This window comes from Mizuhopecten yessoensis, unplaced genomic scaffold (assembly GCF_002113885.1).
Source record: "Mizuhopecten yessoensis strain PY_sf001 unplaced genomic scaffold, ASM211388v2 scaffold10811, whole genome shotgun sequence".
In the NCBI taxonomy this organism is placed as follows: Eukaryota; Metazoa; Mollusca; class Bivalvia; order Pectinida; family Pectinidae; genus Mizuhopecten; species Mizuhopecten yessoensis.
In genome coordinates this window covers 565,651-586,420 of record NW_018408733.1, presented here as the reverse complement: position 1 = coordinate 586,420, position 20,770 = coordinate 565,651, and the positions used below count along the sequence as shown (strand labels likewise).

The window sequence follows — 20,770 nt, the reverse complement described above, 5'->3', positions numbered from 1 at the left end:
GGGGGGGGGGGTACGGTGGCAGAGTGGTTAAGGAGTCTGACCATCTATAATCACTATAATCACTATAATCATAATAAACTCCCACCAGTGGCCAGTGGGTCACCAGTTCGAGGCCTTAAGGGGGCCGGGGGCAGTCACCAGGTACTGGATGCAAGTCCGTGGTTTTTCTCCATGTAAACTGGTTTTCCTCCACCACCAAAATCTGGTATGTCCTTATATAACATGACCTTAGCTGTTAATGGAATTTTTTTTGGCATAGGACGAAAGTTTCACTGGGCAAAATTTTCCCTGGGCTGTATACAGTTTAAGATTGTTTGATCATACAAACTTTTGTGGATAACCCATATGGGGCAGACTTAATATCACGTATAAATCAGCCACTGTAGTTTCCATTTTGGGCCCTCAAAACATTTAAAGTAAGTGCATGTAGGCTAGCAATAGAATTACATTTTACAAAATATTTTACTATCAAGTAATGCTATTAACTCATTCTCCCTTGAAATTTCAAAATGAACTCTTCCAACCTTTGAATTGGAAGAGTTCAAATGTGTCTTCACGGGGTGAACGAGGTAATTAATACACAACATTAGGATTTAAAAAAATATTTGTTTTGAGGATCCCTGCCCCACTGCAGGCAAAACAATAGAGATTCCAGTATGTTTTTTTGTATATAGAGTAACCTCCCTTAATTTTGTTTTGGATATAACTGTATCAAAATTTGAGGCCATGGGTGACTTCTATTGACCTTAACCCTTTCACCACTGTAGACCATAATGAACTCATCCAGATCAATGCATGGTAGAGTCTACTAAAGTTACATAGGGGTGAAAGGGTTAAGGTAGATCATTTGGTTCAAATGATTTATAGAAGCTGTAGTCATGCTGGATAAAAAGGTTTCAAATGCATCAATGATATGTTCTGATAGTGGTACAGGGATCCTTAAGAATTAAAGCATAACAAAAATACGAGGGTTAACCCTTTCATCCCTAAGTAACTTTAGTAGACTCTCCCATGTATTGATATGGATGAGTCCATTATGGTTTCCAGTGTTAAAAGGGTTAACTGTAATACATATAAACATCCATGATATTGTACAACAAAATAACCCCTAAATTTGATAATGTACAAGATGTGAATTATATATAGAGAATAGTACATGCCTTTTTTCCATATCACACCCAGTATCAACCTGAGACTGCAATATCAGCCCAAGGGCCGAAGGCCCGAGGGCTGATATTGGTTGAGGGTTGATACTGGGTGTGATATGGAAGAAGGCATGCTTTATTCTGTTTATTACTTACTTACTAATAAAAACTACTATCTTCTGATATATTTTTCTCTTGAAATATTGAAAAACAATTTTTTTTCCAAAAGGGGTTTGATACGGGTTTTGTGGGCTGATACAGGTTTTGGGGTGTGATACGGCGGGGGTTGATACGGCTTTTGGGGTGTGATATTGGTTTTGCGGGCTGATACGGGTTTTGGGGTGTGATACAGCGGGGGCTGATACGACTTTTGGGGCGCGATACGGCGAGGGCTGATATGGGTAAGAGCAAGTGTGTCGTATCGCATATACAAAAATCCCTTATTTATTAGTAAGTATGTAATAAAACAAAATATTTTATGTCAATTACACAAGCTGTTAGATGTTTGTAATTTAGATGATTTCCAATTAACTAATTCGCCCCAGAAATTTCATAATGAACTATTCCAACCTTTGAATTGGAAGAGTTCAAATGTGTCTTCAGGTATGAATGAGTTAAATTGGGTGGTTCATGTATTGTCGAGGATCATAACCAAGTTCTTCAAGTTTTAGTTCACAACGCTGCATATCACTCCAATACCTTACCAGCTGGGTTGGAGATATTTCATGAGAGGTCGCTACTTTGTAGCGATATGTACAGTCATCATATTGTGTACGCATGTTAGAAAAGCCGTTAAGATAAACTGGTTTCACATTTAGTTTTTTCGTGCACAATGCAATAAAAACATCCTCGAGATGAAAAAACGGAATGTTTTTCGACATTTGTAGAATATTTAGCACGAGATCCTTGCTCATCAGGTATCCTGTCCCCGAACACATCGGCGGAAATGAGGAATGCCTATAGCTCTTGTACGATACATACCACTTCGAACTTTGCTCCCGGTGCGGAGGTGACGGACCCCAACAATCCCCCCCGATGAAGTTTGTTTTAGGAGCTCCTTTTAAAATATTCGGTAAAAGAAATGTGTTTACGAACATATCACTGTCCGTTTTCATGACGTATTTAGTATTTGTACAAAATTCAGAAACCCAACGAAGCTCGGAGAGTGTTTTGTACGTCAAATTTGAATACGAATCCTTGAACTGTAGTTGCACAATATCGTGATATTGTTGACTCTCACTGTCCAATTGCATCTGCATTTGTTTATCCTGGTTGACTCCTATGAAAAAAACACTCCTCATATTTCCGGACGACATCATTGAAGTCGACGCCCATGTTTTTCGGATGGCATCACGTGCCTCCCGATTCATTGGCGCTGTGGAAATGGCGATTAATAAATCCAAGTCACCGGAATGTTTGCACAAAGATTCTGGGTTGGTAAGAAACTTGAAATCATTTTTAAAACAGGAATCACACACTTTAAGTCTGCTTGAACTATCACTAGGAAGTTTTGAGGAAGTTCCCTTCAAAGGCTTTGTGGTGTTGAGTTGTTTAAACAATTGAACTCCGTTTTCAGACATTTTCTTTGAAACCATTTCATCCAACATACCCTGAATTTTTCCTAAAAGTTCATTGTCCTGTTTGAATTGATTTTTCTGACTTAATTCTTTCTCACCAATTACAGGAGAAATGTCATTTCTTTGACGAAGTTGAAACAACTTGGATTTCGTATCTGTAGATTTAGGCACTTCCATATTCGAATTCAAATCTTCTGACCTTTCATGTAAATCACTTGACACAAGGTTATTTCCACTTATTGAGCGTTCACCCAGAAACTTTTCACCTGTGAGCTTTTTGCTGGCTTCCTGCGCATTGTCTGACACTTCCTGTCTGCGTTTGATGTCGGACAAAAGAGACTCGATTCGTTGAAGCGTGTCAATTTTTATTTCGATTTTCTTCGTTTCTGTGGAATTGGTCGCCACTATTTGCGTGTCTCGTATTGAAGTCATTTTGTTGTTTGTTTCATTTTTTTCGACACTTGCTATCTCTTGTCCAGAGAAACGGTACTGTTGCAGAGAACTGCTACGGCTTGGACTCATTATTCTTCTCTGTTCACTAGAGAAACTTGTTACATTTGATGCCATTATAAAAAACAGAAATATGAATATGAACACAGCGATCAATACCAGATACAACCTACGTATTTTCATCCTGGACATAATTTTTTCTTAGATAGTTAAAACTTTCATTAAATAAAGATAAATTTTCTCATTAAATGATTCAGAAAAATAAATTGTATTTTAAATATATATATATATATTTTTTTAAATCAGTAACATGATATATTTAAAATCTGGTTTCTATATCAGCATTATCTGTTATGACAATATAAACCTATGGTTATGCATTAAGCTTTGTATCACAGCCATGAATGCGAGCTGTTGAAGCCATCGAGGATAAATCGTCAGGATTTGATTTTCTCTACATCTATTTACTAGATTCTTTAATGTTAACAACAGCCGGAAGATGATCGCCGACACAAATGTTTCTAAAAGAATGTTACGAGTTCAATTCATTGTATCACATGACAGTCAATCCACCGTCATTCCCTAGAATGGCTATAAAACCGTGATATTTATTGGCGAGAATTCATTTTTATTTCCCATTATATCATTGTCGTATGTGAGACGCATGTTTTCAATATGACAACTTATATTAAATCTCCATATCACTTTTCTGTTTGAAATCCATGATCCATCTGTTGTCAGAATTATTCCTGGTTAGACTCATCCAAATGCTCCGCTACGAAACATGATCCATTACCTAAAAAATAGGAAAAAGATAATATTATTTAAGAAGTAATGAACACAATTTTGGTCCTATTACTGATACATGTACAGGCCAGTGACAAAATGTTTCAGAAATAAATTACATTGATAAACAAAATAATAAAAACAAATAGAAACAATCGGTTGATTTTCGTTACTTTTTAAAAATGATATTCAGGGTTAAAGAGCTTCCAGCTTGTATCGGTAGTTGTACATGACTGTTATATTGGGAAACTGAAAGTAAAATACTTTAAGGATCCCTGTCCCACTACAACTCAAGGCAATAGACTTTACGGATACCTGTCCCACTACAACTCAAGGCATTAGACTTTAAGGATCCCTGTCCCACTACAACTCAAGACATTAGACTTTAAGGATACCTGTCCCACTACAACTCAATGCAATAGACTTTAAGGATACCTGTCCCACTACAACTCAAGGCATTAGACTTTAAAGATGCCTGTCCCACTACAACTCAAGGCAATAGACTTTACGGATACCTGTCCCACTACAACTCAAGGCATTAGACTTTAAGGATACCTGTCCCACTACAACTCAAGGCAATAGACTGTAAGGATCCCTGTCTCACGACAACTCAAGGCAATAGACTTTAAGGATACCTGTCCCACTACAACTCAATGCAATAGACTTTAAGGATACCTGTCCCACGACAACTCAAGGCAATAGACTGTAAGGATACCTGTCCCACTACAACTCAAGGTAATATCTAATGCTGACTAGGTGTTTTTTTATTATTTACTTTTACTCATAATGTCATGTACATGTTTGCTGGTCAAATGCATGGCCCATTATCTTTTTGGAGTTGTTCGTTGGTTTGAAGTAATATTCCAAGTGGCTCTTCACTGATCACACGGCCCTTAAGTATATCAAGAAGTTTGTCAATTTGAAGTAATACTCCTAAGTGATCATAAATGAAATAAGTCTCAAAGTGTCACTCCATGAAAATATAAAGTTCAAAGTTCAAACACAAAATGAAATGACATGAACAACTCCTTACGGCAAAGGGAACCATGTACTTCATCAGCTATATAGTTGTGAAAGTTCTACTCAAGAGGTTTGTTTGTTTGTGTTTCACGTCCTATAAACAGCTATGGTTATTACAGGATGTACCATGTGTTGGGGGTGGAGGAAAGCCGGAGTTAAACCACTGGACCTACGGCCAGTACCTGGCGACTCCCCCACGTAGGTCTTAAACTCGCAGCCCTGAGTATCGATCAGCTATCAAGGTCTTCTGAATAGATAAATCAGTTTGTAAATATTTGTAAAAGATAACTATGAAAATCTGTTTATCATAAATAGTTTCATATATATATATATAATTTATAAAAATGGATCATATTCTTGTGAATGCACCAATGTGGAAAAAATATGTAAAACATGATTTTGAAAATCTGTGAATCTAAATGAAGCTTAAAGTCAGTTTAACTCATTCACACCTGAAGACACATTTGAGCTCTTCTAATTCAAAGGTTGGAATAGTTCATTATGAAATGTCAGGGGTGAATGAGTTAAAATACTAAAATGACATTAGGAACTTTATTCCTATGAATGACCCAGATTTGTGATGATATGAAATTTAGCCCAATCAGACGTGAAAAGGTTGGGGTCACCTGCCCGACCACGTAGGTTTTCTCCGGGTACTCCGGTTTCCTCCTACAATAAGACCCCCGCGCGCTAACAACCAGGCCAACAAGAGTGATTAATATAAGTTGAAATAACTTGATTCATAATTGTTGTAAAATAAATAAAGTTTATAGTTTGAATAACATCTACCATTTCTTTAAGGACTTTGGTATATGTCCTGGCCTGGGGACAGAACCAATTGACTTCCTCAGTGGGCGATCGCTCAACGCTTAGGCTAAAAGTGGGGGTAAAAACTAAACGAAATAAAATTAAACCAGTGTTTATGTGAAACAAAGAGAGGCTTGATGAATTGTTTGAAGATTGACGACAAATGTTTTTAAATTGATGAGGGATATGTATCAATGTAATACCTCGACAGGATGATTGAGTTCAACACTCTACGTTGCACAATCTGCTTCATGCACTAAGAAAAATGCTTTTTACCTGCACTGAGAGTGAACCAGTGTTTATAAATGAAGTAAATGTCCGACTGTTATGATGTATGAAGGCACAGTAGACTGGTGTTAGGACGCCGGGCTCGTGAACCAAGGGGTGCGGGTTCAAATCGCGTCACAGCACCATATATGTTGTATCTTTGAACAAGATACTTTACCCCGCTTGTTCCAGTCTACTCAGCTGTAAATGAGTAAAATTGTTGAAAACTAGCTGTAAGCGCCGTAATGGCAGCACCGGCTGAATGCTCCCCAGGGAGTTGAGAAAGACATTGGCTGGTTGCAAAGGCCCTATAACCACGGATTATAATGTGTGAACCACTTTGAGACGACCTACAAACTAGGTTGTGATAAAGCGACCTACAAACTAGGTTGTGATAAAGCGCTAGATAAGAACCTTGAATTATTATTATTATGTCAAACAGTTACCACATTTGACCATATAAGGGCATATATATAATTACTGTATATTTATGTTGTTAATTTGTATTTGCTGTAATGATAAATTTGCACTCATTATGGAGGGCAAACATTTTCATCAAATCTTTGGCAAATGAATTGCCTTACTCAGCTAGCTAGGTCTTTAGGGCTCTTAAAAATTATCTAATTTCCATATGTTTATTGTGTTGTTTACTTCTATTTGCTTTAATGATGAATTCGCCCTAATTTCCGGGGGCAAAAAAGGCAAATTTTATATAATTAAACTGCGGCAAAAAGGTCCTGGTATACAGTAATATTTTAACTCATTCACCCCTGAAGACACGTTTGAACTCTTCCAATTCAAAGGTTGGAATAGTTCATTAAGAAATTTCAGGGGTGAAGGAGTTAATAATTCTTTAGGGCCACCCTCATTAGGTAGACTATGGTATTGCGAGAAGCATGTCACACATTTCCCCTACCTAAAATAGACAGTCAAGACTTCATGTCGACTTTGATTTATTCTATTTCACTTCCTTCCTGCTTCCCTCCGGGGATAATTACATGAGCGCTTAAACATGTATCAATGGCATGATGTATCAGAATATGCTTGCATTGATTAATGTTTAAAATGGGAAATTTAAACATTTAAAATGTTGTTATAGTTTGAAAAAAATCATTCATGTATATTGTATCCAAGGATTATGGATGGTTCTTACACAAGGTTTAACCCTTTAACCCCTAGGTAACTTTAGTAGACTCTACCATACATTGATCTGGATGAGTCCATTATGGTCAACAGTGGTGAAAGGGTTGAGTTAACACTTATAAACTAGTCCTTGTAATAAATTTCATCAATTTTTTGATAAATGAATCACCTTACTCAGCTAGTAGCTAGGTCTTAGCTAGGGCTCTTGGAAATGATTTGATGAAGATTGTATAGCGCTCAACTGAAAAAAATAATATTAAGACTTTTCTCTTAGAAGTTATTTGATTAAGATAATCTTCAAATGATCAGATAATTAATAATATAAATTAAGACTATTCTCTCTTAGAGGTAACCTGATTAAGATATTGTTCAACTAATAAACTATTTAATAATATTAATTAAGACTTTTCTCTTAGAAGTTATCTGATTAAGATATTGTTCAACTGATAAATTATTAAATAATATTAAGACTTTTCTCTTAGAAGTTATTTGATTTAGATAATCTTCAAATGATCAGAAAATTAATAATATAAATTAAGACTATTCTCTTAGAAGTAACCTGATTAGAATAATTATATTCAGACTATTCTTTCATCAGAAAGTTTCTGATCAAGACTTATACTTTTCAAAACTGACAAAAAATTACATAACTTTTTGTTTTGTTTTCAAAACTTTCTGTGATTAAAATCATAAATCAATTCCTTTGAACAATTTTGTTTATTTTTCCCCGTTTTTGTTTATTTAATTTTTATCAGGTTTTTTTAGGAAAAAAGATCTGAAGGCAATTGTTTTCTTTTAAGAAATGAATAAATAAAATTATGGTAATTCTGTGAAAAATGTTCATGGCTTGTGTATACAGGTTATATGGCAGTGGTACTGAGGGATCCTGTATTACTGTTATAAGCTCAAACGGTTTTATTGCATCCATGATTTAGTTATATTTGAGAGTGCTCCATACTGAATAGTCTGATTTTATTGACTGCAGTGATGTGAAAATATTTTATTAGATAGATGATCCTAAATTTGAGAATACTCAAAAGGCCAATGATATTGACTATCATAAGCTAATGATGAGTCACGAGGTCTGTGTTACGTAACAGTATGGGTACCATCACCGAATTATATTACAGTTAAACCTCTATAAATCAAACTTCAAAGATTCCTTACTTTTCGATGGTCACACTTACGGCAAAGTCTGGACTTTCCTTATATAACACTGAATTATTACATTTATGCAGCAAACTTTATGAGTCAAATTTCTTGCTGCTTCAAACCACAATCTGGAGGGTCCACTGATCGATCGCTATGAAAACGTTGGAAATTACAGCTAATTAATTGTAGTAAAACACTTACCTATGCTATATAACATTGAAATGTCCGGCGGTCATTTTAACACCTATACTATATAACATTGAAATGTCCGGCGGTCATTTTAACACCTGTACTATATAACATTGAAATGTCCGGCGGTCATTTTAACACCTACACGTGCAAACTGCAGTGTATGAATATAGATGAAAATAGTTTTTATGTAACAGAACCATATTTATCCTGCAATATCAGTGCAGCGGGGCCAGCACAGAAAGGCTGGTGTCTATAGACTGCAATGATGTGAAACTATTTTATTAGACAGGTTGGTTGAAGGGTTTTTCGCCTACATGAATCCGCCCTTACGGGTTTCATCTCACTGACGTAAGTCGGTGTTCTGTCGACGTGAGGGAACTTGCCTTCCCTCAGGGGGTGGGGAGGAGTCGCCTATACTATATTCTATCCTTATATTTTGTTGAAATTTGGGAGACGACTCCAGGTCTGAAATGGTTGGTAGGTGTGTCGCACCGGTTGCTGAAACTTTGTCTGTCTGTTCCTTACTAGTGTTTTGGTATCGTATTGGACTATATTGACTATTATAAGCTGATCTCAGCCTAGCGATTGGTCAGTGTGTTTTTTTTCCCCCGAGACCAATCAAATAGCTAGCCTCATGCTTTCAATTTTGCTATGACATATTTCAGGGGTGCAGAGAGTGTGAATGGAGTGGAGTATTAAGAGGACGAAACAGAGCTAAAAATTCACAGTTTTAGGAATGGGGGAGAGAGGGGTTAAATGGGAGAGCAGAAAAGTACTGAGATGGGGAAAGGGGGGGGGGGGGGGCAAAAAAAAGGTTAATTTTGTTGAAGACATCCAGGGCTCCTATTCATGAAACCATTATCATGCTCAATGATGAGTTCTGTGCTCAAGCCAACTTTCTTGTAACTCGCTTAAATGATGTATCACAATCCAAAAGTCAAGTAAAAAACATTAAAAACAGTATTTGGTATCAAGTTTGGCAAATTGTGATTTTTTTTTGTTTTTAATTTAATCACAGAAATAAGACATTGGCCTCGGAGCACAAAATTTGAGTATGAGCATGAGAATTGTTTTATGAATACGGGTGGTGGCCTAGTTATTTATTTACATCTTGCATATGTACAGTATATATTTTATATGTCAATTTCAGCAACATTCCAACAGTGGCATTAATGTCGTTTATTGGACGGTAAATATGATGGATACTCCGTGTTGCCAGACAGTTGTTGGCTGGTGCATTGTGGGATATGTGTTGTTTACCTGAGGGTTATATATTTGTTGTTTACATGAATATAAAATGTTGGGTGTTGGATTGAGGTATACGAAGTGGGTCTGGTTTTTAACACAAGGGGTTTAAAAATGTGTCGTTTGCAGCATTAAACCAATGGTGTTGGAATTTAACTTAATGGTATACAAACAATGTTTGCAAAAGACAAAATCATTGAATTTTGTATTGTTTTCAACCACAAAACATTGGTATCTGAAGGTATCAATTTTTTGTCTTGTACAAAACATTTTTTACCAACATGTAGAAGTGTCATTTACGAAAAATATTTGCATTGAGGTTTGCATATTCTGTCTTTGCGTATTGCAGAGTTATCTTCTCTTGGGGGCAGGTATTGATTGTTACGTCACTTGTTTGTGAGAGTAACGTCATCAATTTTTAAGAAAAACGACGTAATTTTCTCACACGAACCAATGAAGTAACAATCACTACCTGCTCACAGGAGAAGATAACTCTGCAATACGCAAAGACGGAATACTGTGTACTGAGAAAATTTCGCCCCGGTCAAATAGTCATATTTCAGAGGTAAAAATAATTTTGCCCTTAAATTGTTATATATACATATGGTATGCAGTTTATTCATATTAACTGTTTTGATAAAATTGCCTTCGTCGCGAAAAAGTCGAAAAAATAAACTGTGGCAAATATTTCCAAGTATACAGTAATAAATTGATAAATATGCAAATTAAGTTTTGTTGTGTGAATACATAATGATTTGATGTAAATTGTTGCTTTCAGCATCAAAATCTTGGTGTTGGTATGCCATTTGATGTACATTACATGTATCGGGTAGGTGAATCGGCCGAATATTTGTGGATTTTGATTAATCAAGTTTGGAAATGCTTCAACTTCAACCAGCTTGTTGAATTGTTTGTAACATGTTGTACGCAAATAAATGATTATTTTTGTTTACTAATTAGAGAAATAATAACTAATAATTTTAAAAACAATATTTCGTTTGCATGGATTTTCCGATGACATTTGTGTTTGAGTGATTTGTAAATGTTCTTGTTTTAATAGTTGGTTTTATAAATTAAACCAATTTTTTTATTTTTTTTATCTAATATTGCCAATAGTTTTAAAAATTCTGTGTCAAATGTGTTTTGAAAAATTAAATCATTGAATTGATTATTCAAACACCAAACTTGATTAATCAACAAACAGGAACTAAAGTACAACAGCTATCTGGTTTTCTAGTGCCCACTTACCTTGTAGATTAATACCTCGTGACTTTATGAGCGTAAGTAAAAGTGAGCTACAACTGACAAGGTTGTCCTTATTGTAAGCTTACAGTAATTCATATCCTTTGTAACATTAACATGCATCCGGTCAGGCCAGCTTATCGTCAGCTGTCAAAGTATTGTCAGCTTGTGTATTTTATTTTCATAAAAATAAATCTGTTTTTTGTAACAATAGCTTTTAATAAAAAAAAAAGGTATAAAGTTAAGGTAAGCAGAGAATGAGTAAAAGCAAAACAAAGTGTGTTTTGGAAGCTTTTTGATAAGTTTTCGTTTGTTTAAATGTTTGATACAAATTTGCAGGATAAAAAAAAAATAAGCATACAGTACTTAAATGTTGTGAGGAAAATGGATGTTAGTTATTGTATGGACATATCAGGTCACATGTGTTACAGGTAAATCAATGTCGGTTTCACAAACCACTGATTAAATAAACCTTGCTGATCCTGACGATATTGCTATGGAAACCATATCGATATTACATTTTTCTTTATGTCCAACATAGTATCTTTTATCAAAAATAGAATTCTTTTTCTAAACCAGCCCTGATTTGAAGCAGTGGTGAAATATATATTAATTTTGCAATCAAGTCCCCCCAACAGATGTTACACAGGTAAATTGCCTCTGGTGAAATTGACCTACATACTGAACCTTAGTTACGCCATAAAAATATTGCTTAATGGCCATGGTGACCAGATCAATAACTGTTATGATCATGTCCAATATCTGTGTTTTATGGGATGTGAGAAATAACTTCTTTTCCAGACCTGCCTATATTATATTCTTTTATTTCATCCCCCACCCCCACCCGAGTGGTTACGATGTTTGACCATCTGTGGTCACTTTAAGCTCTCCACCACTAGGTCGCAGGTTAAAGGTTAAAGGTGAAAACACAAAGAATCCAAACCAAACCCCAATCACATATACCCTTTTTGACCCCAAAGGGGCCCAGTGGCCAATAGGTTACGGCGTCGGACATTCTGCTATACCACTAGCGCTCCACCACTGGGTCGGGGGTTTTGAGGCCTAAGTGGGGCCTAACTCAGTCGGCAGGTACTGGCCCGTTGGTCGGTGGTTTTTCTCCGGGAACTCTGGCTTTCTTCCACCAACAAAACCTAGCCCGTCATTTAATGTCCATAGCTGTTAATAATAGGACAGATCAAACCAACCTTTAACTCCAAACCACAAACTCTTATTTCCTCTGTCCTTGTCGTTGCCAAATTACTCTTAAGTACTAATTCCACTCACTAGTCGGGCTAAAAAAGCATTATGGTGGTCTATCTGCAGCGATATTATAACCATTACAATAGGTTTATGGTAATTGCTAGGTGATAGGGATCAGAGTCTCTTTGTGTACCTTATGGCAATTCAGATCCACAAAATCTGCCCTTTAGAAGAAAGAAGAATTTTCATAAATGCATGCAGATATAAACAAATTTGGAGTATTTAGTTTTAAAACCATTCTGCAGACCCCCCCCCCCCTTATCTAAAGACTTAATCACCCTAAGGAGAGGATTCCTAAAGACTATCACCCCCCAAGAGTTGATTCCTAAAGACCTTCACCTTCAGGATTGGAATATAAGAATATCATCCTCAGAAGTATAGATTCCTTTAAGACTGTCACCTCCGGAGTAGATTTGTAAAGACTATCACCCTCAGGAATGAAATCTAAGACTATCACCCTCAGGAGTAGATTCCTTTAAGACTGTCACCCTCCAAAGTAGATTGTTTATAGAATATCACCCTCAGGAATGAAAGCTAAGACCTCAATAGTAGATTTCTTTATACTGTCACCCTCTGGAGTAGATTTGTAAAGACCATCACCCTCAGGAATAGCCTTCTACAGATTTTGACCCTTAGGGGTAGGGGACTTAAGTTTCTTAAAGATGCCCCACCCTGGGGATGATTCGAAAAGACCGCTACCCTCAGGGGGTTACAGTCTTATTCTCAGGAACCCCCGCCCAACTGCAGGGGATCGGATAAGCTTAATAAAGACTTGAACCTTGATATTATCAGATCAGCATTTGAAATAGTAGAGTTCAAACTATTCACAGTACAAATTAAATAGTTGTGTTGTTAGTGAACACACAGGCCCTATGACAGAATTTCCCCTGTTCATAATCTAGCCTTGTTTTGAAAATGTTTTGAAAGTGTTATATATATTGATGACAATACTGTTCCTGTCTTTCTCCATCACAGTAGTCTATCTCATCTACATATATATATCTTTTATATATATATATATATATCTCATATCCGCGGTCATGTAAGATAACGCTGGCCATGTAAGTTAACCATGCTTGCTGAGTCTATCTTTCATGGGCGTAACGTCACAATGGCTCAACAATGATGTGACGTCACGAATTTGGAAAACACTGATCGCGGCAACGTGATGAAATCTAAACCTTTTATGATATTTTACCGTACGCATTAGAAAGATGAGATTATTTTTTCTGGCCTAAATTGTCTCCAAATGACTATAGCTGTTAATAGGATATAAAACACACACCAAACCGATTCCCTTGCCCGGACCATCACCCTCAACAAGAGGGAGCTGTCGACACCTCACACAAAACTTTCTACAAAGTACAGGGCCAACCCAAATTACTCGATTAACACTTAAATTAACCCTTTCACCACTCGAGACCATAATGGATTATCCAGATCAATGTGCATGGTAGAGTCTACTGATGTTATATAGGGATGAAAGGGTTAAAATGTAAGTCACTATTATCTAGTAAACACCTGTAATGTCATGTTATTTACCCAGAAAACAGCATTGTACATGGAGACGTCTTTTTACGTAAACCTTCAATAGTAGATTTCTTTATACTGTCACCCTCACTGTCTATAGAAAAGCACACGCACAGTCCATTCAATAGAAATTTTGTGGGCTCGGCTAAAAATAAATTTAGCTATATGTACACAAAATACTAAGTTTTTAACATACTTTAATAAACTGACAGACTACTTCCTTCTCGAGTATACATATATGTCAGTAAATATTTCATGTGTTTTTACTTGTTTTAGCCTACTTTAATAAACTGATAGTGTTATTAAATAGTTCATGTTTTTAGCCCACCATCATCTGATGATGGGCTATTCAAATCACCCTGCATCCGTGGTCCGTCGTCCGTCCGTCGTCCGTCCGTCCGTAAACAATTCTTGTTATCGGTATTTCTCAAGAAGTGCCAGAGGGATCTTTCTCAAATTTTATATGCAGGTTCCCCTTGGTCCTTAGCTGTGCAGGGCAACTTTTGAGACTGATCGGTAGCTGTGCAGGGCAACTTTTGAGACTGATCAGATAAACAACATGGCCGACAGGCAGACATCTTGGATTTTGATAGTGAAAGTTTGTTATCTATTTCTTAAGAAGTACCAGAGGGATCTTTCTCAAATTTTATATGTATGTTTCCCTTGGTCCTTAGCTGTGCAGGGCAACTTTTGAGACTGATCGGATAAACAACATGGCCGACAGGTAGCCATCTTGGATTTTGATAGTGTAGGTTTGTTACCGCTATTTCTCCGGAAGAACTAGAGGGATCTTTCTTAAATTTTATATGTAGGTTCCCCTTGGTCCTAGCTGTGCAGGGCAATTTTAGAGACTGATCGGATAAACAACATGGCCGACAGGCAGCCATCTTGGATTTTGATAGTGAAAGTTTGTTATCGCTATTTCTCGGGAAGTACGAGAGGGATCTTTCTCAAATTTTAAATGTAGGTTCCCCTTGATCCCTCATTGTGTATGTTATATTTTGAGACTGATCATAAAAACAAAATGGATTAAAAGAAGAACTAAACAGATCCTTCTCATATTGCAATGATCGATTCTATTTCTTTCACATTAAGTACTGTACTAGTAAATATGTGAAATGACAAACTCACTTTGAAGGTTGGCTATACACATCAGTATTAAGTTTAGATCAAAAGTTACCTCAAGGTGCATTTACTGTTAACATGACTTGATCAAACAGATTAGAGGAAAGAAGAGAAAAGATAGAACTGACAAAGAACTAATGAAGATGGTACAAAGGTGGGCGCCAAGATCCCTCTGGGATCTCTTGTTCTACTTGTTTTAGCCTACTTTGATAAACTGACAAGAACTTTTTTTTCTTCTTTTTTTCCAAAGGTTTTTTCACATACATTTCATTATATACATAATTAATTCCATTTTCACACATTCTTTAATGCTAAATCAATATTGCTCTTTTTTTTACAAGGCATTTTATTTTTTGTGGTGTTATATTAGAAAGGTAGGAAAATCAGATAAGAGAAACAAGTAAAAACAAAGAAATAGAAGAAATAAAGACAGTTAAATGGACAGAAAGAAAGACAGAAAGACAGACAGACAGACGGAAAGATAGACAGACATGAGGAGAAGTACCAGTATCAAACAAACCAATGTAAAGGATAGATGTCCGGTACAAGTACTGAACTCTTCTCGAGTTTATACATCTGTAATTAAATATTTCGTGTTGTTGAACATGTTTCTCTCTACCTTTAAAAGTTTACCTGGTATGTTTCCGAGTGTTCAGTATAGGTCGCTAAGGAATGTCGTATTTGTCCCATGACAACTTCCATTCTAATAAAAAGATTCAAATACAGTAATTCAAGATGAAAGTTTTAGCAAGGATTTTTTACACTCCGATGCTTGTCTGATAAAAATTCATCTGTCAAGGTAATTCAAAACCCACATTTATTGTCCCCAGAAATATGATCGCAAGTGCATGGTGTTGTCATGGAAATTAATTGTGAGCATACAGTAGTCAATTCTAAAAACGACTCCCTCTGTCACTGTGTTAACGGGGCTGTAGTTCTCGCTGGGAACGTTTGTCAAATGTAAACAGTTTATATTAACTATCATAAACAGTTTAACTCACCTTGAGGAATACTTGTCCATTTTTTTCTCTGGAATTTGGTAGAAGTGTAGTTTTCTGTGCTATTTCCACTACTGTGTCAAATACTGCTTGTGTTGTAACAGGCTTTGTCAGATTATTTGATAATGTACTGGGTCCTCACACATCCTGACCTGTTGTTGTATTATCTTTCGCTTCACATGACAGACCTGCCTTTAAATACTGTGTCACAGGCTGGGATTGTGGACGTCACAAGGTTTTAATGTCCGAGCAGATTCGGGTCACTTCATATGATAGCAGTGTCACAGGCTGGGACTGTGGAGTACGTCACAAGGTTTTAGGTCCGAGCAGATTCATGTCACTTCACATACTGTGATAGCAGTGTCACAGGCTGGGACTGTGGAGGACGTCACAAGGTTTTATGTACGAGCAGATTCGTGTCACTTCATATACTGTGCTAGCAGTGTCACAGGCTGGGACTATGGAGTACGTCACAAGGTTTTAGGTCAGAGCAGATTCATGTCCCTTCACATACTGTGATAGCAGTGTCTCAGGCTGTGACTGTGGACGTCACAAGGCTTTATGTCCGCGCATATTCGTGTCACTTCACATACTGTGATAGAAGTGTCACAGGCTAGGACTGTGGACGTCACAGGGTTTTATGTCCGAGCAGATTCGTGTCACTTCACATACTGTGATAGCAGTGTCACAGGCTGTGACTGTGGACGTCACAAGGTTTTATGTCCGAGCATATTCGTGTCACTTCACATACTGTGATAGCAGTGTCACAGGCTAGGACTGTGGACGTCACAGGGTTTTATGTCCGAGCAGATTCGTGTCACTTCACACACTGTGATAGCAGTGTCACAGGCTGGGACTGTGGACGTCACAAGGTTTTATGTCCAAGCAGATTCGTGTCACTTCACATACTGTGATAGCAGTGTCACAGGCTGGGACTGTGGACATAACAAGGTTTTATGTCCGAGCAGATTCGTGTCACTTCACATACTGTGATAGCAGTGTCACAGGCTGGGACTGTGGACGTAACAAGGTTTTATGTCCGAGCAGAGTGTCACTGAGTAAGGTCATCAAGTGAACATGTAGTAGATAAACACTGACCAAGGGAGTGAAAATTTGATGGTGACTTAACCTTTTGACCCCTATGTTACTTTGATAAACTCTACCATGCATTAATCTGGGTGAAAAAACTAATTCTAACTGTTATATCTGTCATAAAGCTGTTCACTTGTTAGCATAGGTAATAAATTTGACTGCATGATTTCATAATTTTTGAAATTAGTCCAAAAAACTGAGTGTAACTTAAATAGCATTATTAACCCTTTCACCCCTATGTAACTTTAGTAAACTCTTCCATGCACTGATCATGATGTGGATGAGTCCATTATGGTCTGCAGTGGTGAAAGGGTTTATGATTTCTAGCTACCATATATATATACATATTTTATTTTTCCACCCTGGTTGCCTTGGTGACAGTTAAGTGTGCTATCCACTGCACAACAGACCACCTGATTTCCCTAGAAAGGACTTCCCACCCTTCGTAATACACATGTTTTTCTTTTTGTATTTTCGTGTCGTCATTTCCGGATTGCGTATCGGGCATTCCATTATCGTAGTTTAAATTATAGTAACACCGGGTAAACAATAGTACACCTGCGTGACGATGATAGGTCAACACCCGATATCGAGACTTAACTTGGAAATGTGTAATCACACGTACTTCAGAAATAAAGCTTATGATACAAAGACATTAATTAACTCACGGGAACACACTGACATACGATCAGACGACCTCAAGAAGGTCATATATGAGGCGCATGGAATGCAGACTGATGTGTTTTGCTTACCGACCTCAGCTGTAAGTATCACGTGCTAACAGTAGTTCACAAGCTCTCGGTTGCTACGACTTTTGTTGTCGAGCGAGTTACGCTGTGTCAGATAAATCGGTTCACAAATGCAATTATAACTATATTTGATCAAGATCAAAACATTGGATTTCCAACAGGAAAATGATCAAAGATATGTTCTCGAACTGACGATCGCTTCCCTTCGCTTCCCTTCTTTGACCAACCCTACTATATGTATGTGCCGAACATCAACTCTCTCGGCCTTAAGAATACCGAGGAGAAGAGATTTAAGTGTATTTTTTTTGAAAATTTGATTTTTGGCGGGGAAATGAAATTTTTTCAAAGTGGCATATCTTCGTCATTTTTCATGTTATGACTTTGAAACGTTCAACAAACCATCCTTAGATCGGTTTTAAAGTTATGGACTTTCGAAAAACGTGAGATGAGATTGTAATACATTCATGTTGATACGGATGTTTACCAAAGTGGCCGAGGAAGTGGTAGTATGAGTTAACATAGATTGTATCTTCACTGGACGAATGACTCACTGGACGAATGACGAAATGTTTTCCGTAAATAGATGATTTTACATGAGTATCCATGTCAAATTGAATTTATTAAACGAGTTCAATATTTGGATATGGCCCAAGCTTGTAAGCGAGTGTCGTTGTAAATTATTGAACAAGTTAAATCAACTAAATACAGCATGGACACGAATGTCAGATTCAATTTATCACATAACCTTCATAATTTGAAAAAACCTCAAACACAATTATTTTGTTCTCGGCTGGCTTTTTATAGTTAAAACCAAAGTATTCCGATCATAGTAGTGTTGTTCCACGCAGTGCAAACAAGTTCCATATACTTTTTCTCTTATTAAAGAAAAAAAGAAGTTTTAAATGCAATGAAAATAAAAATAACGAAATAGGCATTTCAAATTCATTTAAAAATGTGTGATATGGTATAGTTAATAAAAATAATACCAGTAGTGGCATAGGGATATGTTCCCATGGTTTTAACCAATTTAGGCCTTATTACACATGTGTAATACCATATTTATGACATGACTGTATGGCATATAGTAAAATGGGTCAGTTTTACAAGAAATATGAATATGATAGTACGTTTTTGCCAACGCTTTAAGCATGCTAGTGATAGCATTTCAGAAATTACTCATGCATTCATTGCAATATTTATTGTGCAAGTACTTAAAGTAAATGTTTTAAAAATAAACAAGTTTTTGTTGTGAATTTACAGTTGTAGATCTTTTGTCATTTGAAATATACCTTTTTCATAATAAATCTTGGTGAGAGTGGGTTGACAAGATACCAAGTACGTCAATTATGATTCTAATTCACTACGTTCAACCGAACATAAAGCATTTATCATATAAAACTCAACACCTATGTATGGGAGTGGCCTTCGACGGTCAATCATTTTATTACAGGAAAAATGTATACATGAAATACAAGGGCACGTACCCGATCTTTCTTCCATTCTCCCTTCTCCATCCCTCCTGAGTCCGGATCCTGGCCCGACTCTAGGAATTCTCTTCCCGGCATCATTCCTGAAGTCCATGCCTGTCTCAAGGAAAACGGGGAAATTTCATAATTCTATGATTTAACAAAAGAAAATATAATTTCTTGAAGTGAGTTAATGAACCGTCAAGACTCGAATGACTATGTTACCCTCAAACCACCTTTAATACTCTATAGACACCCGTGTCGCACCTGTAACTCGTGCAGTTACACGTTACCCATCCCGCCTCAGGCGGCTACCTGTGTCACCTTGGCCTCATATCCGGACACAAGTACACCTGTACTACCTGCACTACATACATGCCGGTATACCATGACTATAATAAATACATTGATTGAATTAATAAACACGTGATGTGCTTATCTATTGGATCGCTATCTTTATAATGTCATTGACTGTATTTAAATGTAAACAATACTTATTGCCAAAGTATACAAAGTAAACGTTAATTGCACTCAGTTCAAAGAGTCAATCATAATGGATTTCAAGTTCAAACAGGAATTTTTGCCACAAATGCTCAATTTTCAATTTTGGCTAGCCCCTGGCAGGGGCTTAATCAATTGATAATTGCCACGAGTTTGATAATATTATATCCAGGTTGACCGAACGAGGCAAGTATTGTATTGTTTGGACGTTAATTGATATGAAGTTCCATTAAATTACATATTTGGCTTGAGGATAATTATTTCGAACAATACATTTCTTGTTAGCTTATAATTCTCTCACAATAAGACGGAATATGGATTGACGTATGTGGGTGTTTACGACACACACCTAACACAAATCTTTTATTTTAAGGATCTCCGACCCACTGCATGAAATAAGAAATTCCATTGTTGTTTAGTGTACATGAAGAAACCCCTTTACAATTGTATTTTCTCGTACCTAGATTGTTCTATCTCGTCCAATCTGTCGGATACCTTTACGTGATATTTCTTACACCACAATGTATTCATCTGCGCGGTAACGGCTTGAACTTGTTTTTCTGCATCATAAATATTCTGTTTTGTAGTTATATGATGAAGTTGTTGGATATTTGATGTTGTAGATAAAATATATTCTACACTGTGAAATATGTTGTCTTCTTTGTGAGGACGGACTAGCTTAATGTCTTTTGCAAAATTTAATAGATTTTTTTCTAACTATAAGGTGCGCGAAAAAAAGATACCTGTAAATGAGCAAGATCGGGTTATCGCAGTCCCAGGCTAAGAATATGTAACATTCCAACCTCGGCTTGCGTCTCGGTTGGGATTATGTTACAGAGTCTAAGCCCTCGACTGCGATAACCCGATCTCGCTCAGTTACAAGTAAAATATTTTATTAATCTTTATTAATTTTATTAATTAAGATATAATTGTAACAAGACAGGGCTAAAGTGTAAGAGGTAGCCGCGCTTCTTAGTTTGATAGGATGTCAGGGGTTATGGCGACTGATGATAGGAAGTAGTT

At 36.7% G+C, this 20,770-nt stretch overlaps 2 protein-coding genes across 10 annotated transcripts in view; one reads left to right on the top strand and one right to left on the bottom strand.

The window, feature by feature from the left end:
* Window positions 1–20,770, top strand: part of LOC110462598 (WD repeat-containing protein 49-like) — a 95,276-nt gene that overhangs the window by 56,850 nt on the left and 17,656 nt on the right. For 4 of the 6 annotated variants that reach the window (XM_021516611.1, XM_021516612.1, XM_021516610.1 and 1 more), the window contains one exon: window positions 10,563–10,613. The exons of the other annotated variants lie outside the window; for them this stretch is intronic. In XM_021516611.1, the coding sequence (XP_021372286.1) occupies window positions 10,563–10,613 (51 nt within the window). The remainder of the gene's footprint in view (window positions 1–10,562; window positions 10,614–20,770) is intronic. 6 annotated transcript variants of the gene reach the window in all.
* LOC110462599 (beta-1,3-galactosyltransferase 1-like) overlaps window positions 1,428–20,770 on the bottom strand; it is a 33,583-nt gene continuing 14,240 nt past the window's right edge. Inside the window, exons 1-3 of one of the 4 annotated variants that reach the window (XM_021516617.1) lie at window positions 15,943–16,354; window positions 1,716–3,968; window positions 1,428–1,667 (exon numbers count right to left, since the gene is read on the bottom strand). In XM_021516617.1, coding sequence (XP_021372292.1) covers window positions 1,760–3,364 — 1,605 coding nt within the window. In that variant the 5' untranslated portion in view covers window positions 3,365–3,968; window positions 15,943–16,354 and the 3' untranslated portion in view covers window positions 1,428–1,667; window positions 1,716–1,759. Of the gene's footprint in view, window positions 3,969–15,574; window positions 15,849–15,942; window positions 16,355–19,264; window positions 19,364–20,770 lie in introns of those variants that run through there. The other 3 variants (XM_021516620.1, XM_021516616.1, XM_021516619.1) reach the window with 3 other exon arrangements.